At 38.2% G+C, this 27,267-nt stretch overlaps 1 protein-coding gene across 1 annotated transcript in view; it reads left to right on the forward strand.

Annotated features, from left to right (window-relative positions):
* Positions 1–27,267, forward strand: part of LOC131068317 (uncharacterized) — a 77,731-nt gene that overhangs the window by 35,455 nt on the left and 15,009 nt on the right. Inside the window, exons 4-6 of the mRNA XM_058003485.2 lie at positions 26,138–26,195; positions 26,316–26,408; positions 26,850–26,915. Of these exons, the coding sequence (XP_057859468.1) occupies positions 26,138–26,195; positions 26,316–26,408; positions 26,850–26,915 (217 nt within the window). The remainder of the gene's footprint in view (positions 1–26,137; positions 26,196–26,315; positions 26,409–26,849; positions 26,916–27,267) is intronic.

Below are 27,267 nucleotides of genomic sequence, written 5' to 3' on the forward strand. Positions count from 1 at the left end.
GGCCCTCAATTTGGAAGATTCTCTAACAGGGATAGTTTTCTTATCAAGAAGTTGGTGTCGGACAGCTCACTTTGTGGAGACTCCTTGCGTTTGCTACATCTGGAGTAGCAGTGGCATTTCAGCAGTGTTTTGAGCAGCATGGATGGCCGACGCTTGATCTTCCAGAGATGCGAGTAGAGTGGCAGAGCCAAGAGGTGGCCGGAGGGAGTCAGACACAGTCTGTGGTCAGACAGATTGAGCAGGCTGTACGAGATAGGTATCTTGAGCTTCGAGAGACTCAGCTCAGGGCGGATAGCGCTCAGAAGGAGTTGGCCACTCGCATCCCTGCATTGGAGACAGAGTTAGAGCAGCAGTGCACCCATGCTAGGAGTATAGATGAGATCCTTGCCATCGTGAGAGGAGAATTGAGTGCCGTGAAGGCACAGTTGGCAGTGCAGTCAAATGAGAGAGCCTCAGCAGAATTGAGAGTTGCTACCTTGGCAGTCGAGTTGGAGGCGAAGCATCAGGAATTGATGGAGGTAGTGTTTCGAGTGAGGAGTTCCCGGGAGCGGCAGTTGCAGGCTGAGCAGGACCTCCGATACTGGACCGACCAGGTGGTACAGCTTCGGGAGCAGTTGGCAGTAGCAGCCCTAGCCCCTCCACCATCAGGGACGCCTCCCTTACCCCCTCAGTAGTTTGTGTGTAGTTGTTATTTTGTGGGGTTCGTAGTTGTTATCTGTTGTAGGCATATCATTCCCATTTTGTTGTCTGTTGTCCGGAGACGACATTTCTTTTTTGGGGGGATGATGTTTTCGGGTAATTAAGCAATAAGACATTTAATGTAATTAGAGTTAATGACGGCAGTTAACCCGTCGGTTGTCGACAGTTGACACCGGGTAATTGACCAGTCACCTTTATATATTAGCGAGTCCTTGGTCTTGGAGATAGAGTTAGTATGGTCATTGTCATTGTACTGACATTATTATGAATCAATGAAGATCTCAGTTTCTTTATATTTTGTCATGATGTATTCTGTCATGTCTATTATTTCTGCAATGCATTGAATTACACTTTATTGGCAAAACAATTGGCACCTCCTATTTCGTCCAAGAAACCTTTCTAGCAGAACATTACCTTTCCAAAAGAATCACCACTGAAAACAAGCATAGCTGAGGTATCTAAGAAAGAGTTATGAAGAAAGAAGTTGCGTTTTACATGTTGTGAACCTTGGCAGCTAGGGGCATAGGTGTTTAGGCAAAGGACAAATACATTACATTGAGTTCACTTTTGATAGTGATATGGAAGGTGAAGAGGATGATCATGAGCATGAGTTGGAATAAGCTGAGCAAATACACCAAGAAGAAGGACCTTTGGAAGGAACTTGTGCAGCACTTTCAGGGGAGCCATGATATAATGCTTTCCGTCTTAGGGGAGTCTTGAAAGGACAAAAGGTAACAATTCTTGTCAATAGTGGAGCTACCTATAACTATGTTGACGAAGAAGTAGTGTATAGGTTGAAACTAAATATTGAGGAGATTGAAGGGTTTGATGTAAAGGTTGCTAGTGGAACAATTCTACCTTTTACCAAGAAGGTTCGTTAAATGGAATTAACAATGGGAGAATACAAAATGATGATTTTTATGTAATCAGTATGGATATGGAAATGGTTTTAGGAGTTCAATGGTTGTATGCAATTGACAAGCATGAAACAAGCCATCGAACTATGGAACTCTCTTTTTAACACAATGAAAAGAAAATAGTTCTACATGGACTATCAAATAAGGGGTCCTATAGAATTTTCAGCAAGGAGGATGGAACGAGCTTTTTTGCAAGGGTCAAGTAAAATGGGCAGCAGCATGTTTTATTACCAACACATGTCCAAAAAAGGATGGGGGAGCTTACAATGTAGAAATCTAGTCCATTATGGATAAGCATAGCAAGGTATTTGAGGACATTACGCTTGGGCTATCACCAAATTGGGGTTTCCAACACATCATTGAGCTAGAAAAGTGAACAAAACCAGTTATGATCACTTGATGCTATCATTTGAAGGTGTATAAGGAGGAAATTAAAAAGGCCATCAAAGAACTATTGGATATGGGTCATATAAGGCCTAGATCCAGCCCATTTGCATCCTCCATTGTGCTGGTCAAGAAGGATGGGACCATGAGAATGTGTATCAATCATAGGGCACCCAATAAAAGAACGATCAAGAAGCCCTACCCCATTCCAAGGATTGATAATTTACTTGATAAACTCCATGGAGCAAGTTGCTTCTCCAAGATTGACTTGCGTTTAGGTTATTAAGGTAAGATATGAGGATGTTCATAAAACAACATTCCAATGTCATTATGGGCATTATGAATTCTTGGTCATGCCCTTTGGTTGAACCAATGCACCAACAACTTCTCAATCATGGATGAACCAGGTATTCATCTTACAATTGAGGAAATTTGTTTTGGTTTTCTTTGATGACATCCTGATTTATAGGAGAACATGGGAGGATCATTTGGAACATGTAGATGAGGTATTTGGCAGACTTGAACAACACCCTTTTTATGCCAAGATCTCTAAATGCGAGTTCGGATTGATTGAAATTTTGTATTTGGGGTTGAAAATTAAAGAACAAGGTGTTAGTGTCGATGTTGAAATATTGCAAGCAATACAAGATTGGCCTAGACCCAAGAATTTGACACAGTTAAGAGGTTTTGTAGGACTTTGCAGCTACTATATGAGGTTTGTGAAGGGGTTTTCTCAACTTGCAGATCCTCTAACAAACTTAACAAAAAAGGAAGTTTTCACATGGAGTCCTACAGCCCAACAAGCCTTTGACAAACTCAAGGAGGTAATGAGTTCTTGCCTAGTTTTAGCAATTCCAAAATTTTCACTTCCTTTTGTGCTTGAATGTGATGCGTCAAGGGAAGGCGTAGGGGCTGTCTTGATGCAAAATAAACATCCCATAGCTTATGAAAACATAAAACTTAAGGAGGCTGAAAGAATTTTCTCAATTTATGACAAAGAGATGCTGGCCATAATGCATGCTTTAGCGAAGTTCCGTCAATACTTGGTGTGTGGGAAATTTATAGTCAAAACAAACCACAATAGCCTAAAATTCTTCCTCTACCAAAGGGATTTGAACGATAGACAACATAAATGGTTAAAGTAAGATTCAAGCCTATGTTTTTGACATCGAATATGTAATTGAGAACAACAATGTGGTGGCTGATGCACTCTCTAGAAAACCTCATTTGCATTCCATAAATGATATTTCTGCTGATTGGAAGTCATGGATAGTAGCTGAATATGTTAAGGATTCATTTGCTAATGATGTTTTGGAAGACAAGGTGAATGATGATAGATTCAAGGTGTTGGATGAACTTATTCTCTATGAGGATTGTGCGTATATCATTCCCGAGTTCAAGATGAAGGAAATTTTTTTGAGTACTTGTCATGACACACTGCTTGCTGGTCATCTGGGCTTCTACAAGACCTACAAACAAGGGAACATTTTCCATGAAAAGGGCTGAAAGAGGATGTAATGCCGCATGTAAGGTAATATAAGTAGTGTCAACAAAATAAGGTGGAACATGTTTTTCTAGCCGAATTATTGCAACCTCTACCCATTCTGAATAAAAAATGGGAGAGTATATCAATGGATTTCATCACAGGGGCTGCCAAAGGTTTCCATGCCTAAATAAGATACCCAATACACCTCACAGAATTGATTTCCAAGAAGAATTCAGAGACTTGATAACCATGCTTAATCGAGTTGTAGGTGCCTCTCAAGCCTTCTTTTTCGACAAGTGGATGTTCTTCTTTATACAAGTGATCGTTCAAGGGAAGCGGATGTTCAATTGGGCCAGGATTATCAGTAACAACCTAGACATGTAGTTGAGAAGGTTAGCCCCTACTAAATCATTCCACATGAGCTCATATGTTATACATTCTCTAGCCAGATGTTATGAGTATGCGGGACTACCACACAGAGGTGTTGTTGGGAGAGGGCCTAGAGAGATAAGAGTATGTGATTCCTATGCCCAATTATATCATCGACCTAAGAAGTACTACAAGCTAGTCAACGATGCTTTCACAATGCATATCACCAAGACGCTACAAGGAGGAATTCATCAACGACTGTCTCCAGAAGCACAAGAGCTCGTGAAGAAACATGGTGCGTGGTTCATTCAATTTCCTAAATTCACGTACATCAGAATTCATGGATGTCCTTTACCTCCTTATATGTTGCCAAGGTATCCAACGGATAGGATAATACTACTTGAGGTGATTTGACAGTTGGCAGCGTGTGTTAAGGCATCGAGGCATAAGCATGGGAATGGTATCCCTATACCTATTTCACTTGGAAATTCAATTGAAGTTTGTCGTAACTTTCAAGCAGCTAAAGATGCAGAAAAGGAACTATCTCTCTATTCATTCACATCTTTTGCTTCGAGAGATAATTTTGATCCTCATGGTCATGTGGAAGAAACTGCCTGGAAAAAGTATAAGCATGTATTTCAAGTAGAAGACTTTTGGATGAATGTTCAGGATGATGTAGAGGTAAAGAGAAAGATGCACTCTCGATTATCCCTCGATCTCATCAGGAAATGTAAGATCTATAGAGTAGTAGATCAAGCACAGGACAGTGGCAGATATCTTCAATCTTCCTATGAGAAAGAAGACAAAGAAGTGAAGATCGATTGGGATGAACAAGAGGTCGTGGACTTGAGAGCATTGATGGATCTAGTTTTGAGTTGTACTCGCAGATGGGTGGATGTCCAGCATCAAAAGTTGAAGGAACAAAACATAGCTATGACATTCAGCTTGGAAACAAGAACGGAAGAAGGAGAGGCAAGTTCAAGTGAGAACACTTCTCATTCTAAGGGGTTGAAGAGAAAGGAGGGACCTGAAAAGAGAAAATCGTCCAAGAAGAAACAAAAAGTGAATCCTGATCATCCCTCTAGTGCTTCTTCTAGACATGAAAAGGGGATAGGTCAAGATGAGGATCAAAGGGAGAAAGAATATGAGATAGATTAATCTATGGAGTCCACAGTACAGAATGATAAACAAGACAAAGGAAGGACACTTCAACAATCATCAAGTTAGTCTCTTCCTCTCCAAGTTTGTGATAATGATCAGCAAGAAGAAAGAAATGATGATGAAGCGACAACTCCTTTTAGAGGCGAGCGACCATTGCCTGAGGAAATGAAAGTAAAAGAAGGAAAATCTTCCATTCCAGATTGGCTCAAAGAAAGACTTACAAGAGAAGTTGTAGTTGAAGAAGAGGAGCAAGTATTTGATTTGGAGAGTCTTCTGAGCAAGTCTCAAGAAGGGATTGAAAAGAGGAAAGCTACAAAGATATCCAAGGTGATAAGAGATGATACAGGCTCCCGAAAGATATAGATAGCGACACCAGCGGTGGACAAGTATGATGATGAGATTATGGCAGAAGAATATGATTTGGAGACATTTGATCTTGGTCCACTTACCTCTAAGCAAGCCATGGAAGATGCGACTGATTTAGTGAGGGCTTAAAAGGTTGGAAAAGGAGATTAATGCTTGGAGAAATTATTTTAGCCAGCTTAATAAGCCATTAGGGCAACAGGATCCAGAAGTCTCACCCTTGCAGACACTCCCTCTTGAGTCAATAAATTAGGTAGAAAAGATGAAGAACTCAACCCAACTCATGGATACATAGATTGATAGATCCTACATGGTAGCCAAGGAATTTGTCAGAAGAATGATGGAAACAATCCACAGGGCCATCCAAGTCCTTGAGATCATTCATAATCTAGTGGTAATTGTCGATGCATTGACTCACACTAGAGATATTACCATCCCCGTGTTGCAAATAGTAAGGAAGACATCAAGACAGGTTTTAGCACAAGAAATGATAGTTGATGGTGGAACTTTTTAATCTCCTACAATGGTCAACTTTGCTGCAAATGAAGGAGGTTCTATTCAAGGACATCAATAGTAACTACAACCAAGTTGAGGACACTATCCATCCTATTCAGGATAAAGTGTTTGCTGTACTATGTGCGATCCTTGATAGAAGGATAGAGATTGAAATAGATGTGGATATCAAAGAGTTGGAGGACAGGATCAAGGTCATCTTTTGTAGAGAAGACAACATGATTACCGAAAAGTAGCGAGATCAAATGTATACTACTATGTTCCTAATTGAGAGAACAAAAGAGCTAGAGCACGGATGAGAGATGACTCTTCTTGTGGCCTTTGATGAGGTCCTTCACTTGGAGGAACGAATGAAGAACCTGCCTGAGATTCCCATTGCAGAGATTGAAGGGATTACATCCAGAGTCATTGAATATGCCAGAAAGGAAGAAGGAAAAGGGAACAAAATTCTAGATGACAAGTTGTTATGAAATGATGTGGCAATTCAATCCCTATTGGAGGATGCTTCCTCGTTATTCGTGCCAATTTCTATTGGCTATGTTATGATAATGCTTATCTAAATAGGGTTATTTGTAACAAACCCTAATTAGGGTTTAGGTTTCAAAATCTTAGCCCTTGATCTTCTTTAAATTTGGGCCATTCATTGTATTTGAGAATGCTATATAAGCTCTCACTTATTTCATTTGCAAGGTGAATAAGGTTATTAGCAGAGAAGAAGAGTAGTTATTCATAGAGAGTACAAATTTGGTGAAGAGAGAAAGTTGAGCAATTGTTGTTACATTTTGCTATGAGATTAATGAAACATTGAAGTTATGGTGTTTTATTGCAATCTTTGTGGCTTCTTACATGGTTGTTTATCTTCTTGAATCACTTTTATTGAAGATAGTATTTAGATGTTAGAGTTAGATTGAGTGATAAATGCTGTGCTTGATTTTTTAGTGAAGCTCATAGTCCAAACCACTAGCCTCTTACTGATTGTAAGTGCGCCTTGTGTGGTCAACTGGAGATATTGAAATTGTTTAAAGTTCAATCACTACATGAGTGTTGATATGCACCCTATCGATGATATCTATATTCATGAATGATTTGAAAATCTATGAATTCCCTCAGAAGATCGCACCGATTCTAGTAGAGTTGTTGTTCTATGGCAATACTGAGATTGGTAGAGTTTCACTAAGATTGCCCTCCATTTAGTCATTCATAGGCTTAATTTAGCATAGTTCTCTCTAATCCCTTATCTTTTGTCCTTTTTTTGAAACATCGGTTAGTTTTAGGAAAATCTTGTTCCTCATTGGTCAAGTAGTTGCAAGAACCAGCTTTCATAGAAAGTACGTAAGGCCCCTTGGTGAAATAGCAAACACAACGAACACTGGTGCTTATCCACACGTAGAGAACCTACATACCAGAACCTTGGAGTTGCCTCGATTGATCCTTAGGCGAAATCTTCAGCATTTGAGGAAACTTTGTTCAAGAGAGGATAAGGTACCTTTGGGTATTTTATTCTGTGTTTGATTGTGTATAAAAGACACATCAACACAACCCTATAAACAGTCTTCCATCAAAGGTACAGGAGCTGAGAAGCTGAAACCTCATTTTTATGGACCATATAAGGTGATTAGGAAAATTGGTGGGATAGCTTATGAGTTGGAGCTCCCATTTAATAGTAGGATTCACATTAAGTTTCATGTTTCATGCCTCAAAAAGGTGTTTGGACAACATATCACATCTTTTCAAGAATTACCACCACTGGATTATGAGGGAAGTTGATTTTGGAACGTAAAACAATATTGAATATTGGGGCGAAAGGGTTGAGAAACAAAGTAAACTTGGGTATTTGATTAAATGGAAGAACCTCCTCGTAGAAGTTACAACTTGGGAAGTAGAAGACATTTTCGAGCACCCAAATCTGAGGTTGCTTGAAGGCAAGCAACAATTTGGCGGGGGGCTGTCATGACCACAAATGAGCTGACCATTGGAATTCGTGCCTTCACTAGTTCGATGTTGGGGGACGTGATGGCATCTCTGACAAACTTTATGCTCGAAAGTAGGCAGAAATTCAACGGCTGCAACTACAACACCTGGAAGCAGTGCATGGAAACGATTTTTGAGTTCCGATGTCTTGATGCAATTGTTCTGGGCACATCTCAACGTCCAACTACTGTAGGAAAAGATTAGGACAAATGGGATGAGCACAACCGGGAAGCAGTCATGCTCATTAAACTCTTCGTCACCAATGAGCAACTACCTCAAGTACCGTCCGACAAAACTGCGAAGGAGATATGGGAACATTTGAAGAGTCTTCATGAAACCTCTGACAAGAGCAGAGCTTTTTTTTTTGAAGAATATGCTCTTTTTGCTTATGATGGATGAGAGGACACCTTTGCAGGATCACTTGACAAAGATCAAGGACATCTGTGATCAACTTGAGGTGATTGGTCGCACAATGGAGGAAGAGGACATGGTCGTCATCACTTTGAAGAGTTTGCCAAAATCTTATGAGCATTCCATCGAAATGCTAAATATCACTTACACTGACGTCGATTTGAAGTTTCCCTATCTTTGTAAAAAGCTTTTATAGTAAGATCGGTGTCGACAATAGTTTGGAAGTAGTACCAGTTCCACCTCCACAGAGCAAGCATTCTCTGCCAAATCTTCTGCTAAGAACAAAGGGAAAGCTCAATCTTTTCAGCCGAAAGGTTCTGGTTCTTCTTAGGATAACAAGAAGAAGAAGAACGTTTAGTGCAATTATTGTCATAAGTTTGGTCACATGAAGGCCGAGTGTTGAATTCGATTGGCTTCTGAACAAAAGAAGCAGGGAGGGTCTCAACAAAAGGCAAATGTCGCTGGGCACTTTGAGTAAAAAGAATCTGGATTCTATGCTTTTATGGCCAAGAGACTAGTAGATCCAGTACACTCTTCTGCTTGGTATATTGATTCAGGGGCTTCGCGGCATTTTACTCATTGTCAGGATTGGTTCACGAAATTTGAACCATTCTCGGACTTGGTAATCTTCGGAGAAGGAGAAGAGTACACAATTGCTAGTAAAGGCACTGTCCAGATTCACTCAGGAGGTAGAAATTTACTTTTTCTTGATGTCTACTATGTTTTTGGTGTTGTTGAACGTAGGAATCACACCATTGTTGAAATGGCTCGTTCTATGATAGAGCATAGAAATGTTCCTAAGAAATACTGGGTTGAAATAGTTTACACTACCGTCTACCTCCTGAATCGGTCACCTACACATGCCGTTAAGAAAATGACTCCTGAAGAAGCCTGGTCAGGATGCAAGTTTAAAGTGGGCCATTTGAAAGTCTTTGGTTCTACTGCTCATGTATGGATTCCAGACGCCAAGCGTGCTAAGCTGGATTCAAAGAGCCAAACACTTATGTTTATTGGTAACAACAACAACCACAAGGCCTACAGGCTGATTGATGTGGAGACAAATCGTCTCATTTTCAGTTGTGATGTTGTGGTTGATGAGACTACTGGTCCATTTATGCCTTCTACTACTCCTAGTCTTGCGACTCAGTCTGTGAAGACTTGTGATGTTGGTGTTCGTCTACCTCTTGGTTCCCATGATGGGAGGGCTTCAGAGCATTTTGACTCTGAAGATGAGGAATCTACGGATCCAACACCACCTGATTTTTCACAGGATTCACACCCAGATGACTTTGTTTCAGAAACTCCAGGGGATGTTGTTCCTCCAATGCCAGATGTTGGTACTTCTACTCTCAGGCCTAAATGGTGGGCCAAGACAATAGGAGATCTTCGGGATGATGAGCTTCTTGAGGATAGATCAGTTAGCTGAAAGAGAAAGCAACAAAATACAGTCAACTTTGCACTTATGGCTAACATCCACAACATCCATGAGCCCCAGACATATTCTGAGGCTAAAGGCATTCCTGAGTGGGAAAAGGCTATGGAGAAAGAATACCATAGTCTTCTGAAGAATAACACTTGGGTTCTTTCTGATTTACCTCCTGGGATGAAACCTATCAGCTGTAAATGGGTTTACAAAGTCAAGTATCATGCAGATGGTACTTTGGATAAGTACAAAGGCAAATTGGTTGCTCGGGGATTTACACAGCGGGAGGCATTGACGACGAGGAGACTTTTGCTCCTACTGCCAAGATGAGCACAGTTCGTCTTCTTTTCGCCATTGTAGCTCAGGTTGGATGGAAACTTTACTAGATGGATGTTAAGAGTGCATTCCTCAACAGTAAATTGCAGATTGGTAAAAGCCCTCTATGGCCTGAAGCAAGCCCCTCGGGCTTGGTCTTTCAAGATTGATTAGTATTTGGTTGAACATGGTTTTCATCGCAGTCCCTTTGACACTAATCTGTATGTCAAACTCTTCGGTGATGATATCCTTTTTCTTGTTGTCTACGTGGATGACTTGATCATTACTGGCAATTCAACACATTTGATTACATCCATCAAACAGGACTTGTGTCAAGCTTTTGACATGACAAATTTGGGGCTTCTCCATTATTGCTTAGGTGTTGAAGTGTGGCAGATTGATGATAGTATCTTTATTTCATAGTCCAAGTATGCTCGCAATTTGCTTGACAAGTTTCAAATGCCGGATTGTAAACCTGTTTCCACACCTATGGAGAAAGGGCTGAAATTATCAGCCAAGTCCGATTCACCTTCAGTAGATGAAACTGAATTTAGGCAACTAGTAGGCAGCCTCATCTACCTCACTGCCACTAGACCTGACATCTGTTTTGCTGTCAACTACATTTCTCGCTTCATGACAGCCCCAAAAGCTGATGATTGGATTGCAGTGAAGTGAGTGCTGCAATATGTGAAAGGCACTTCAGAATCTGACATTTTGTATAGAAGGTGCAACGATCCAAAGCTGATTGGTTATACTGACTCAGATTGGGCAGGATCAGTGGATGACAGAAAATCCACTTCTGGGTACGTATTCAGTTTGGGTACTAGGGCCATCACTTGGAGCAGCAAGAAGCAACAGGCTATGGCTCTTTCCTCGATCGAAGCTGAATATCGGGGAACAGTAAAGGCCGCATGTGAGGCAGTTTGGCTCCGCAGGATGCTTTTTGACACGCAGATGCCGCAAGCAGGTCCTTCTCCCATGTACATTGATAATCAAGGGGTGCTCAAATTGGCCAAAAATCCAGTCTTCCATGAACGTACCAAGCATGTCGAACTTCATTGTCACTACATTCGCAAGCTGGTAGAAGATGGATCGGTTTAGTTGCAGTATGTTCCGATAGCGGATCAGATTGCGGATATTCTCACCAAGTCTCTGAGCCCGGATAAGTTTGTAAAATTCAGAGACAATTTGGTGTTTTTGATAGATTGACCATTAAGGGAGGGTGTTAGAATAATATTTCTTTACTGTTAATGGTCAATAATGTAATTAGTTAGTTGGCATATTAGATGTCTACAGTTGTAGGTAGTTAGAAGTAGGTGACATCAGTAATATTTACAGTTTTGTAATTTCTATATATCGTAATTTCTTCTCTGTTAATAACCTTAAGTTTTTTACTAGTGAATCTCTGATTTTCGCACTTTGTATAAGAAAGACTGCCTGTGTTCGATTTGTATGTTTCTGATTAAGAAACCTGTTTGGTATTCTGTTCCTCATTGAGTGTGTAAACGAATTGATTTTATGTTCCTTAACATGTATAAAGTTTTGATGATGTTAACCAGTCCATTGTTTATATTTCTGTTCTGAGAATCTTTATCTGTAATCCAATATCAGCAACTTCGAACCCTGATATTGATTTCATATTTAATCGATTACAATTTCTTCTGGTGCATCTTACTTCTGTTATGATTTCTGAGAATCCGTGTGTTTGAATAAGTTCTCAGTAGTATTGAAAATTAGCAAGGTCTCTTTCAGTGCGACACGATATGTACATCAAGGACACAACTTATATCATCTCAACAAATTGAGAAAATAGATAGGAAACAATGATAAAATATATACACACAAAATTACCCCGGAGAAAATCCAATATTGGGTGAAAAAATTCAGGCATAGAGAGCAAAATCTCTCCTTGTTTCACTATGCAAAGGTTGATTACAGTTGTTTGTAGTGGCACAATGTCATCAGTGAATTACCACAATAATTCTGAAACTCCTGCAACACATACAATGTCACTTTCATTATGAACAGACCTGCAACTGCACTTAGTACAATCAAGAGATGGAGTAAAGCTGCCATATAAATGAGAGTCAACTCAACACAATTCACGGGCAAACAATATATGAGATTCCTCTAACCTCCCATCCACAAAATATGGAAGAACAAATGAAAAAATGGAAAACCAAACGATGAAAACCCTGTGATTTCTACATTTTGTTTGTGTTTGAGAAAAAACTGCCAATTCCTCCAGGGGTTGATTGCGCAGTTGCTGCTGTATACAGAGTGTATGTTGTGGTATATGACAAATTTGTTGCCTGTAGAAACTGGCAAATTCGCTAAAATGAGGTTTTTGGGTCATTCTAAGTTCTGTGACTTATGTTGCACACTCCTAGAGATGCCCCATGCCATCTCAGATCCTCCAAGGACATCGTCACAGCCCCTTTTGTAACATAAACCATTAAGAAGTGACAAAATCCATCTTCTAATCCCTTGTTAACACTCTGACAAATGTTGAACACCATGATCCCAATGGTTCAATAGTGTTTTACCCAATTTTTCAATTCACACCTTCCCAATAGGGAGGCTTTTGGTCCGCAAAAGTTTACTGAGTCCGAGAATGAGGAATTTTTATCCCTGTGTGTTTATTAGGACTCTTCTCAACATGACTTGGCAACAAGAAGCCCAAGTTAACACAGCCTTCCCACAAAGATGATCCAACCATGGCACAACCCTGTATCTGCTTTGATTCATGCGACACATCAACATAAATGAAAGGTACAGCACTAACCATTCTTGATGGTTTCAAAATTTCAAATTGACATGATGCTCTATCACTTGCAAAGTACACTTGCTTGCTTTGATGGGACAGACCTGCACATGGCTACTTATGCTGCTCCCCACAGGGCCATACATATGGAGCTCATTTCTAGCCTCAACATCAGCCTCTTGTTGCACTTGTCCCACCAACAATGAGGAAACATTTTGTCCATTTGTACTGATTAGTTTCTTACAATATGAAGTGCCAACAATGGCAATCTTAGACGTACCCTCATAGGAATTCAGGAAAAATTCTTCTATTCAATGTCAGCTTATACTGATTCTTCTTCCTATAATAAACATATCTCTTGTACAAACATGAACTCTCAGAATTGGTCCCTCACATCCAATGGGACAACATCAAGGGCACCTCATCTTAGAAGTCTGGATGTAGACCAAACTGCAACCTGCACTACTCTCATTTCTATTCCATTTAGCAACAACCCTAAAGCATATAGATGTGGATGGTTCACAACCTCCAGTCCCATCTCACTAACCAACCTATCTGAAATCAGATTCACTTGAGAACAAGACAAAAATAGCATTAGGTTTCTTACCATTTACTTGCACCTTTATTTGAAAAATTTGTTAGAGCCCATCTCAATGTTTTTTGTTACCATCCTCAATGTCTTGTTGAGTATAGCACATGAATAGTCCTCATGCAGATCCGAAGTGCACTTAATCTCTGTGAGTTTCAATGTAACATTGGCTTGTCTGTCCTTATTCTCATTTGAAGGCATCAATTTAGGGTGCAATTCCAACACTCATCTTCTAAGTGTCCATCTTTGTCACAATGAGAGCAATGATATTTTCCTTTACCTCCCTTTGCCACTGTCATTTCTATCACCACCAAATTGATGCTCATCACTTCACTTGTTTTTGTTGGAAGAATACCCTTTCTTATCTAGCTTGAGGTAATGTGTGGACACATGCTACGTCTATTTTGGGGCTTAACTATTAAGACGTGCCTTTTCAAGTGCCCAAACAGCTGTTCAACATATAGCATGAGAATTTCATGGTTCAACACATCCTTTCCCATTTGGAATGCTTTCTTTCATCGCATATGAATTATTGTATATGGGGTAGGGTTATTTACATATCAGCCTTGTTGATGTGTGTTTTAGGCACATTCGAACACAGAATAAAATACCAAAGTATCTTACCCTCTCTTGAACAAAATCACCGTGTATGCTAAGATTACTAGAAGTTTATATGATGATTCCAAGGTTTTTACGGTCAGTTCTTGACATGTGGGTAACTCAATGGCTTAATGTGATAATGTTGTTTTCACTCGGGGGCTTACGTAATTGTTCAATTTGGAAATCTTCATGGATTTGGAATTGGAACAGGTATGCCAATGGCTTAAGATTTTGCAATGAAGTTCTTGGTTCTAATCTAACAAAGATTTCTAAAAAAAAGGACAATAGGAATAGGGTTTAGGAATTCTATTCTAACGCCTAGAATGCAAAAAAAGGGTGAATGATTGAATGGAATCCTACTGGGCAAGGTTTCACCATCAAACCGAACAATTTGACACAAGCTCAGTGCAATCACCTAAGGTATATTTTAAATATGTTCAAATCATTACCATCAAACATTGATACCATTCAAATTAATGCATAACAATGGACATATAACAATTGAAGTTAAGTGCACATAAAATTCTAGTTGACCACGCAAGGCACACTTACAATCAGCAAGGGGCTAGTGGTATGGAATAAATGGATTCCACACAAATGCATTCAACAAATTCCTTCATTCAATCTAAAATACTTGAAAGCAAATTCTAAATCTAAATTTCTAATCTAACTTGGAGGCAATGAGAACCACAAATGCATGCAACAAACAAAAATCACCATCAATGGAACAATGACTTGTATTCAAATCTGAAGTATATAACCGACAATTCTCAAAAATCCCTCTTACAAATGAGAGAATGGGGTTTATATAGAGCCTCAAAAGAAATGAATGGCCTACACAACCCTAAAGTTGCCATAATTAGGGTTTACATAAAAAATGGAGCCACCAACATATGGCCCAATGGAATGACACCTAATCATCAACTAGGAAATCTTCTAGAAGATTCTGGTTTGCATCCCTCTCTCACAACATATTCTAGAAATCTAGCCAATACTGAATCTAACTCCTCCATGGTAATGCTGGGCAAAGTATCCTACTGCACATCAATCACATCCAATGTATCAAAATAAGTATCCAAAGTGTTCTCCCAATTTGGCATAAGCTTCTGCGAACTGTGGACATGAATCAACAAGGAAACCAAATCATCTATTTGATTTTTCTACAAAGAATTCAACTAACTAAAGTACATGAACTTCATTTTATTTCTCAATTCTTCTAAGTGTAGACCATTGGCAACACTGACATCTACTCCCAATAACACTTTTATAGATGTAAGGATCCTTGATTGTATATCCTGAATTGATCCTTCCATCTCTGCACAATCCTTCCTTGCATGCTCATAAGTGGATTTCCTCATGGCGAATGAACAATACCATGGAAATCATATCTGTCTCCATCTTGCACAACTTTCTCCTGAGTCAACATGGACATTGGAATTTTCTTCAACACCCTGAGGTGGGGAATAGTATTCTCCTGAATAGGATGGAATTCATCCCAAACTCCCTTCAAATATTGTATCCTGAATATGAGTGCCATTGTCCTGTCAAATGCCTGGACAAACTGAGTAAATAAATCATTCGCTTGCCTCTTTACATCTTCAATCCATTTTTCCAACTCCGCAAGTGTATCTCTTGTTGTCTCATGATCGATATGTAGTCCACGATCAACTACAATAGGGGAAACAAAGGTGGGATTCTCACGCCTTATCCTTGCAATATACTCTCTTAGCTTGATATTCTCTTCTTTGTACTTTTCTTTTTTTCTCAATTTCTTTGTGTAACCTTGCATTGATCAACTTGATAGTATCACTGAGTTATTGGAACTCTTTCTCTTTTGTAGTCCGTCCAAGGGCAACTGAAGTGATTTGGAAATCCGTAGGAGTAGCCACATACATAGTTACATCACCAACTGGGACAGCCACTTGTGCAATCCACATTCCTGTTTCATCTCTAGCTATATTCGAAAGTATCTTAGCCTTCTTAGGTTCTTTCTCTTGATTACTCCTGGCTAAGTAGTCATCAATATCATCAATAGGGTGGGCTTCTACCATTTTCTTACTCTTCTCCATGCTCTTCATCAACCAATCGGGAATGGTGGACATTTCCATTTCATCATCAAGACACATCTCCCAATCAAGCCCTCGCAATGCTGAGATAACATCACCATCATCCTCTTTGTCCTTAGTTAAATCATGAACATCATTTCCCAAGCTAATCTCCAAAGTAGGAGATCCCAACTGCTCATCATCTTCATTTGGTGGCGTGGATTGAGCTGTAGCTTGCAACTCTTGAGTATTATCTGGTAAAATCACAATGTTGGGACACTATTCAAATTCTCTATTCCGCTTTGGCATGTCAATCTCCTAGATTGATGAGAAACTAAGGGGAGACAAAGGAGCGCTAGGTTTTTGCTTCTTCTTCTTCTTCTTGTTTCGACTCACTATCTCCTTCCCCTTCGTCTTAGATTCTCTAGGTGTATTCTTCTTACGTTTAGGAGCTTGACTCTCCTCATCTATATGAATCCTCAAATCGCTAACTGTCCACTGATCATCCTCAAGAGAGGATTCTACCTGTTTCATCTTCTCATATGTGAAGACAATGCTCATGTCCATCAATCTGTTCATTTTCTTGTCTACCCATTCTCTAGAGAAATCCATGACGTCTCTCATAAGTTCATTCAAATTTGTCACCTCCCGCTCTGACCAACTAGGCAATCAAATAGACTTCTTCATTTCTCTCTCATACTGCAGATGAGTATGGTCACTATCATCCAATATCTGATCAAGGATGAGAAAGAGTTCACATTTCCTCATGAAATCTACGAACATCTTGGACCACATTCTCCTTTTCACTGCTTGCTCGTCCATTAGGTTGGCCCAATAATCTTCAATGTCCATCTTGTGTATGAATCTATCTCCTCTGATCCTCTCAACATTCTTATGCAGATCAAATCTGTCTCTTTTTTTGTATGTTCCAAGGCGATAGAATGCAAGCTCATCAATCACCGTACTAGCTGCAGCAACGGATTGGCGCACCTCCAAAGTCTTTCCTATGGCAATAGGAAAGGTCATCCCTATTCCATGTTTCTCCTTTTGGATGAAATCATACTCTAGAAGTTGTCTCACCACTTCAAGTAGAATCATTCTGTCTATAGGATACCTGGGAAGCTTGTATGGTTTGGATTGGAATCCTTGAATCCTTAGGTATGTGAAAGTGGGAAACTGTATGTACCATGATCCATATTGTTCAATCAATTCCGTTGTCTCCCTAGACAACCTCTCGTGGATTCCGCCTTGCAACATCCTCGTAATATACATGGTGAATGCATCATTCACCCTCATGTAATCTTCAATTCTATGCATGCCCAGTTGTGGATAACATTCATAACTTCTATACTGTCCTTGTCCATCCCCGACTTCACCTCTGCATATTAGTCCCTTTATGCGACAAATCTCGCAAGTTTATACACAAGGTAAGAAGTCATGGTGAATTACTTAGTTCTTTCCACATTTCTCAACTGAAAATCCAGATTGTCGTTGATGATTTTTGACCAATTGATCATTGGTTCCTCTTATACAATCTTGGATAAAATAGAACATCCATCCTTCAAATAATGCCCCTTGTGGAATTCCTATCACTCGGTTCAATAGGAATACCAAATCGCTATATTCCTCCTTCAAATCTGTGCACGAGTGTTTTGGGAGTCTTTGAATGATGAGGCCTCGACTCAATCGTCCATTCCTTGTTCACTATAGTCTTGCATGCATCCGCCTTTGACTTGTATTTTACCTCATATTCTTCCCTTGTTCTATCCTTCATGTCTGCACTATGGGGAATTCCAAACACTTCGGCAATTGCATCCTTAGCAAGGTAGGCAATGGTTACTCCTTTGGGAGTCCGGATCATTCTAGAGAGAGGATCATAATGCCTTGTGCATTCCAGGACCAACTCGCTGCATTGTATGGATTGTGGAAATTAGCGGCATGATAGATACCACTCCTCATGATGTTCGCATAGGTAGGAGAGGGATTTTGGTTCCTTGTTCCGAACATCCTCTGCCACATTCGCTCCATGTTTAGGAAGTGCATGTTCGTGTCTGTGATATGTTTCCACCGAGATGATAATTTGGATTCCGGATAGAATCCCTCTTGAACAAATCTTCAATTGCTCCTTCCGAACTCCAATCCCGGATTTCGACATTGTACCTGTACGAAGCTGAAAGTCAATAATTTCAGAAAAATCATCCTGATAGCTATTTTCAGAATTGAAGTAGTTCTGATTTCTAATGATTTAGACAAGTTTTAGGAATGAAAATCAGAAATTCAATTTATATTTCTAACAAATTTTGAAAGTAGAATGTAAGAGTAGGGTCTAAAGCCTTAATAAAACCTTTTAAAATCAGCATTTCAGACCTAACTAAGTCTGAAGACATTTAGTATATTCAGAAAATTCATCAATTAAGGTCCAAAGGAGTATACCAAATCTAGAAATTCCTTAGGAAAGGTGTGAAAAGTCTGATTTTCACTCTAAAGTGTCTAAAGTGTCTAAAGACACCCTTCCAAACTCACTAATGGCTGTCAAAAGTCTGAAGACAACCTGCAATGTTTAAAATCAGTCTCATAACAATGTTGCAGCCAGGGGAAAACATGTGCAATTGATAAAATTTTACCTCCCAAGTCAAAGAATGTCAAATCCGGGCACAAATAATGGGCTGGTAAAATGTCTAAGTCTAAGGACAAATCTGAAAATGGAGGTTTCTGACTCAGACCAGCAATGAAAATACTCCCAAACACTTATCGATTTGCTTCTAGAAAATACTTAATCATTAAATAACCATTGCAAACCATTAATAATTGTTTTTGAAAATTAAATAATCGTTGCTTAAAGCAAAAAACAATTAAATTTGGGCCCTTTTTATTAAAATTTTCAAAAATTAGTCAAATATGGGCTCCTGGGGGAAAATCGACCCCTATTTGGATTAAAAAATCCAAATAAAACTTATTAAAAAATCACCATCATTGCTCTTGAAGGAAAATTAATCACTATCAGGACAAAATTCCTAATCAAAATTGTCAAATCCACACTTGGGGAAAATCGATCATCATTTGGAGTGACAAAATCCACTTCATTTTCATCATTAAGTCCAAAAACTCATCTTGGGGGAAAATCGACCCCTATTTGGAAGATTATCCATATAAAAAATCATCAAAACTGCATTTGGGGAAATTTGCCCTTCATTAGGAACAATTATCCGCATAAAAATCCTCAAAAATTGTTCATGAACTGTCTTGTGGAAAATCAATCTGCATCGGGAACATGAATTTCATCTGCATTAAAGTCATCTGCACTCCTAGGGGAAAAACCTGGGTCATTAGGACAATTTCCCAACACTTAGCCAAAATTTTACCTTTCTGGTGGAAAATCGCCCTCCATCAAGAACTCGAATGGGGGAAAAATTGGGTCCATCGAAAATTTGGTGGAAATTCACCTCCCATCAGGATTTTGAGTGGGGGAAAATGATGCAGAGAACTTGAAGGAGTTTCAACAATCAACAAAAGGAGTTACAACAGGTCCAAATGGCAGAGCACATGGTGGAATTCAAAAACATTTCAATAAGACGACATGAAGGTCTTGTCTTCAAGGTTACAAGGGCAAAGCAAAAAGATTAACCTCCATTACATGGTCACACTGATCTCGGGGTTCTTTTGACACCACTGGACTCCAAATACATTTGTAAGGTCCCAAAGTCTTTTGCAAAAACTCATCCCTTAGACTGTCCTATTAGGTCTACTAGCCCTGTTTTTGGGGTTTTGGGCAAAACTTTTCATCCAATGGTCTTGAGCACAAAATGAAACCTGTTTAGGATTCCTTTTTGAGGCTTACACAACATATCTTTAATTTGTCTAGGGTTGCTTTGGATCAAACAAGTCAAAAGCTCGCTGCCCTCACTGTTTTTGAGGGCAATTAGGACACCTTTACAAAGGGAGTGCCTCAAAGACTTGCTTCTCGACTTGACCAATGGTTGGAACACTTTGTATTCATTCCCAAACCAATAGTTTCAGAGGTTACCAGTACCCAAACCCCTCAATTTTTACCAAGCAACTCAATCAGCATTCACAGTCTCATTTCCTAGTCCTGTCACATTGAGATGCTAGGCCTAGGGCATCACATAACTCCTCCTAGTCACCACATACTGCTCTGCAACCACTTTTATCTTGAAAAGGACTTGAAAACCTAGCATTCCACCAAGAATGAGAATTTTCCCACGGTGGACATGGGAGTTATTGCATAATCTCTGTCAAAACCCTAGGTCAAGAGGGTTCACGGGCTGTTTTCAGAAAAGTGAGTGTATTACCCTCAAAATTTGATGTAAACGCCTCAGACTGCCACCCAAACAAAGAAAACTCCTTCCCCTATCCAACCATGGGTGTTTTATTCTAAGAAAAACAAAGATAGAAAAGTATTAAACGCTGCAACCGTGAATTTCTCAGAAAAGTGCAGAAACAGTTATATGTCTATTGAAAATCTTCACCAAACTTACATGCCAACCCATGCCTCGACCTCCTTGAGGCATATTTAAATGTTTCCCAGCAATTTCAATGGTTCTAACCACTATTCAAGGTGGTTAGCCATTAGAATTCAAAATTTTTGCTTAAAAACTTGAAAAGTTGTCAAGCAACTATGACAACTTTTACAATTTACTTGAAATGGATTCCAAATTCTGCAAGGACCCTACAAACCAACCAAAAATGACTCAAAAACACTGATTACATCATTTCCCCATGTTTTGGGTCACATTCTAATGTCCCCTACTAAGTTTAGGCCTGGTTTAACCATGATTATTCTATTTCTATATATTTTGACTTGTAAACTAACTTGAGTAGGAGACAATTCATTCTTAACATGAATCAAATCAGTGATAACATAATCTTTTCCTGATATTGATTTGATAATTCAATCCGACTCATAGTTTCATATTTATTTTGTTCATTCAAATTACTATTTCTATATATATATGTATATTCAGATAGTATTACACTTTATGTTTTACTGCAGAGTAATTCTTTATAAATAACTATTTGACTGATCAACCCTTACATATATATATAAATAAATCAAATTATATTTTCAATAATATAAATTACTAGCACTGCCATTTACTAAAATACTAATTATTATTCTACCTAGTACCTGTAGTGGCAGACAGATCTGACAAGCGTCGGATCTGGTCTGCCCCTGTATGTGAAGTTAAGCATGAAATATAATTTATATTAGTATTACTCTTAAATATTACATTTAAATCCTGCATAACAAATATTATCAGGCTATAAATATTAAGCACATTCCCGTTCATACCACCAAGTCCCATACCACCAAGTCCCAATATATTACTGTCTGGAACTTATTAACAGTTTTGATCTGATCTGGATGTCTTGCAGACTATTAATACCCCTCCATGATCGATAATTGATGATATTGATATTGCTATTTTCTGAAGATATGTTTTGCCGACTGCTGTTCGATATTCCTCTCCGAAGATGTGTTTTTTGGATCAATTCCCTAATATACCTTTCAAGAGGGAGAAGTTACATCCTTTCATGTCGATAAGACATGTCTCCTTCTCAACGTGTCATTTCATACCAATTGATTTATTATTCCAAGGATGCCGATTAGTCTCCTTCTCATATCTGTTGCCTAATTGTCTCTAATCGTTGTTTATCATTAAGGTATTTAAAGTAATCGCTGATATTATGGTGAATGTATTTATAGTTGCAATATCTGTGATTCTGGCATTGCCGCCACATGCATCTTTTTTGAAGGGGTTGTTCATTAGCGGAATTAATTCTAATATTCGTTGGTTGCATGAAGAAATCGTATTTCCCATTCTTACTATGTGTATCGGTCTCACCATAGTGACACATATATCTCATCATCCGAATAATTATAACAAACACTCAATATGTTCGGCTCCTCAATTACTTAATATTGGTTCCTCAATGTCTATTCCCAATAGTTATATTTGTATCAAATAATACTATAGGCTTACTAGAATCTGTAATGGAACATACTTGTCTTCAGAAATATGGCTTTCACCTATAGCCAATCGACTTGCTAAATATTGATATCTTATAGAATATCAAACTGGGTCTCTTCGATAATACAGATTTCCTCTAAACTTCGCACTACATAATTAACTCCTATGAATACTCCACCCACTTTTAGGTGTCCCTCACATTCATTCTGTTCAAGTTATCATTCTTTGATGTCAATAATAATATATATGTTCTGCCTTCTTATATTATCGATATGATTGTTATATAATTAAGGAATGCCACTATATGTTGAATGGTCTTCTAATCTTATATTGGTAGATATCTTCATGTCTACAATTATTCATTGCTGCTTAATGAATTGTAAGTTATCTTTAAAGATAATACAAGGAGCTTATTTTAGTTGTTCAGTGCTATAGACTTATCATTTGGATGGGGACATCACCCACATCTGGATAATTTGACTATAATCGACCTCTTTAGGACCTTATAGGTCTTCCTGACATAGTTGGCATTCAAGTGCCTTACAAAATAGTGGAATGAGAACATGTGGTCCCTTGGACCTTATTGAATGTGAGAAAACACCAAAACAAAACATTGCACCTAGAAAACCTTCACAAGGCATTCCAAGAGCCTAGGTGCTCTTGCACCAGAAAATCATGGGTCATTGGAAATATGGGGGGAAAAGCAACTCCCATTAGGAATTTTGACCTTTTGACTAGTAGAACATAGATTTTCATCAGGAATTTGATGATTTTTCCACTCAAAATCAACTACACTCTCCAAATCTTCAATAAAACGGGGAATTGGTCAAATTCACCAAAATTTGAGCGAGACAAAATGAATTCTATCAAGATAAAGTGCAAATTTAACTTAGATAACCTCTTAGGAGCGAGAAAACAACTCCTAAAAGACCTTTTAACATTTGGGCACAAAAATATCACCGACTTGAATGTTTAAAACTCGTTCATGCTCAAAAGGTCTACACTTAGACAAAGTTTAGGATCACCTAAACATGTAACATCTACGTGCTCAATCCTATACAAAATTCTATACCCTAATAGCAATTAGGCATGATCACATTTCAAAACTTGAGACTCGAACACTAGAAGCTCAAAATTGCCAGTTACTGCCCAAACCCTAAACTAACAAGACACGAAAGTAGGAAAGAGGGGGTCCCCCTTTGCAATGGGGTTATGTCTGAAAAGGTCACAACAAGCCCCTTCTTCCCACTTCACAACTGGTGGCATTTTTTGGATTTCCAACGAGTGTGCAATGTAAGAGCATGCTTGGAGAGCTTCAACCTTGCAAAAGATATTTGTTTGTGAGGGAATATTTGATGAAGGCTGAAACATACATCCATTTGGGACATACATTGATCAAGCTTCTCTGCACCAATCTCTCCATCATAGGGCTGAATGCTGATTTTGCTGCAGTCTTGAGGATCTTCCCTTTAGAAAACTCACCTTATTCCATCTCTCCTCTTTTTGGTTCCCTTTTGCCCACGTTTTTTTTATAATTTTCAATTTAAAGATTAGAATCAACATCATGCTTTCCAATCCATAGACGTCCTCTACACTAGGAATTTATGCAACATCCTCTTAAAGTTTCCAGGACCTCACTTCTACATGATCTTCCCTTGCCGTCCTTGTTCTTCAACGACCCTTTTTCCAATTTCAAGCTCAAGATATATCAAACTTGTCTCCACCCAATTTTGCAGATGACATATACTTGCAAACCCTGCAAAACAACTTTTTCAAAGGATACAACAGTTCTAATATCACTTTATTTGTAAATATGGAAGATATTCCTCAAACGGCCATTAGAAATTGATACTTAAAAAATTGATCTCAACAATAAAATCCTCAATTCATTGTACAAATCACCTCTAATGTTTGTCAAAACAACATAGGTGTATATTAAGGAAACAACATATATCATTTTAACGAACTGAGAAAATAGATGGCAAAAAAGCATTACATGTATAACTATAAACATGAAATTACTTGAAGAGAACCTAATTTTCATGTGAAAATTTCTAGCCTCGGATAGAAAGTTCACTCCCCATTCCGCTATGCAAAGGTTGATTACAGATATAAACAGCGCCACTATGACATCAAAGAATTACCACAACATTTCTGAAACTCCTTAAACATCTACAATGCAACTATCACCTTGAATAGACCTTCAACTTCATTAGTTCAGTGAAGTGATGGACAAAAATCACCATGCAAATGAGAGTTAACCCCACGCTCTTCATGGGCAAACAATATATTTTATTCTGCTAACCTCCCATCTATGAAAAAAGGAATATCAAACAACAAATTGGAAAACTAAATGGCAAAAACACTTCATATTGAACATTCTATGTTTTGGTAAAATTGCTGTTTTTGCTACAGGGTGATTGTGCATTCACTGTAGTTTGGGAGTGTTCACTGTGGTATATGGTGGATTTGCCATCTATACAAATTGGTGAGTTCGCTAAAATGAGTCTTCTAGGTCATTCTGAGGTTTGCAACTTATCCCAAAAATTCATGGAGATGTTCAATACCATTCTAGATTCTGCTTAGACATCATCAGAGCTCCTTTTGCATCGTAACCCACTAAGACATTATAAACTCCAACCCCTAATCCCTTGTCAACACACCAATGAGTTTAGAACACAATGAGCCTTCTGGTCCCATAGGGTTTGACCCAATTTTTTGTATCAGGATGTTTTGGTTGGGGTGTCCTCCCATGCTTGTAGCACCTTGTAAACAGCAAAAGAAAATTTGGAAGGATACCCTTTGGGTTGTTTTGACTGATCTCAAGCCTTCTCAGTTGAGTCAAGAGGAGAGCAGGGAAACTTCCAATTTAACTATGGTAAATTGAGAGCACTCACCTGCTGGAATTTGCCTTATGCGATTCTCATCCATTTGCATGGGAATTGGGAAGACTCTTTCCTCAGACAAAGTCCAGTTGAACCAAAATTTATTCACAAACAAAATGATAAACATCTACTTCTTAGGATCCATGTTACCATACAATAGAAAGAATGTGGAGTGGAGGGCGTCGCTTGTAGGAGAAGGAAGGAATAAATAGCACACTCATAAATGGAAGTTGGGGACCTGTTGAATGGAAAGCAAGATTGTGATCTCATCTTACTGGTGGTGGTAAAGTTTTATTTAAATGCCAGCTAAAGAAACTTGGCCTATCCTTTCTGCAGGAAATATATGAATCATTCAAATGCAATATATTTTTTGGTTAACAATGTCTTCAATGTGTCTAGGCAAACTTACATTCAGATAAGTTCACTGACATCATAATTGAAACTGTATCAGGCTGAAATTGGCATAGGCACCTACACGCTTCCTTTCAAATGTAGAGAAGCCTCAAGAGTCATATTCTTTGTATGGGCATTTGTTTGTATTTTTAGTGGATATATTTAAATGCTGAAGTTTTGAAAACTTCATCTTGTTTTAGTTTGTTTAATTTATTTTTAGATATATTTAATTTATTTGTATTTTAAAAATTCACATATTAATTTTTATGTGTAGTTTTATTATCATCCCCAACCCCATCCTGTCATCCACAAAACTTGGATTAACACCACTTTATTTCTTCTATACACTTGTATAGGATATAAATATTCTTGTAATCAATTAGAGTTACCTTTGTGCTAGGGTTAGATATGAGATTACAAAAGTAATTAATTAAGATTCTTTACTGTGAAACACACTTTTGCCATCTGATGTATTTAAAAGAGTTAATTAACTACCCTTTTTGTATCACTAGCCAAAATTTATTTGTGTGCACTGATCTTATCTGGAATTGTTTATTTTTATTGAAGTCTCAAAATGTTTTATATCCCAGTTATGTCTTTAATTTCTTGATCTGTAGGATGACTTGAGAGTTTGTTTTCTGCATCCATGTCAAATTTGAAGTGTTATGCTCAGATATTTTAATGTTTGCTTTGATAGAGAAACAATTTATGCTTATTTTAGTCATTTATAAGATCTAAAAGTGACACCTGTTTCTATCACCATACATTTCAGTGAATCAATTCTTATGCACTGAGATCTACAAGTGGCTTGTTATTCCAAGATTGAATATAAAAATCATGGCTTGTTATTCCTTTGCAGAGATCTATCAATGAAGCTGCAAGTGACTGGGGTTTAAAGTGTTTAAGATATGAGATAAGTAAGGGATTCTTTTATTCCTACCTAGGAACTTTACATGACTTCTTGATTGTGAAAGTTATATGAGCTACCCGATATTCTACTCGTCAAGATTATTAATCTATGCATCATTAATCTGCAGGGGACATATCTCCACCACTAGGTGTAAAGGCAGCCATGGAGATGCAGGCAGAGGCAGAACGTAAAAAGAGAGCCCAAGTTCTGGAGTCTGAAGGCCAGTCAATCACTACAAATAATTATTTATTTTACTTTTATTAGAAATAAAGATTAAATCTACTTGTTTGATGCCACAGAGGGCTAGAATATGCAAGTTATTTAAATGCCCCGAATCCCATCTTTTCACTTGGATTCCAAGAGGCATATAATAAAATGTAGCTAGTAGATTAGATTTGGGTACCAAGTGGAAAAAGTTTAGTAAGGCATTATTTAATGCTTTATATCTTGTACGGGCTGTGAGTATCCTTGGATTTGATTTAGTAGACAGCTGGTTAAATCTTGGTCTAGGTTGTCAGTTGAGTTTAGAGATGGCATTGTTTGGTATATAAAATCCTGGTTCTAAATATAAACATTTAACTTATATTCTGCATTGTTTGTCTATAAGCAAAAAAGTATTAATCAAATTCCCTATAAAAACATGCTTACTTTATCTTAACAGGAATATGCCAAGCAAATATCAATATTGCAGATGGAAAGAAAACCGCAGCTATACTGGAAGCACAAGGTAATCTGATTTAATATTGTTGACTTTGGTATTTAGATTGTTCTTAAAAAACAGAAGGATAATGGGAATGTTTTTTATTGCAAAACTTCTCTCTTATGTTTTCTTTAAAACATGAACAGATAAGAATGACATATCAAATCTATCATTTGCTGACGATTCTTTGATTTTGCATTATGGGGTTGCTTCTGCTTATTGACAATACAATATTGTCATTCTCTAGGTGAAAGTGGTGGGGTTATTATTACAATGGGCTATTGTAATTATTATTTGCATCAAGCTTGTAATTATATACTCAAAAAGTTGGCTATTTATGTTGCAAAGAACTAGAATTTGAAGTTAACAAGTTTTAGTT

This window comes from Cryptomeria japonica, chromosome 11, assembly GCF_030272615.1.
Source record: "Cryptomeria japonica chromosome 11, Sugi_1.0, whole genome shotgun sequence".
Taxonomy (NCBI): domain Eukaryota; kingdom Viridiplantae; phylum Streptophyta; class Pinopsida; order Cupressales; family Cupressaceae; genus Cryptomeria; species Cryptomeria japonica.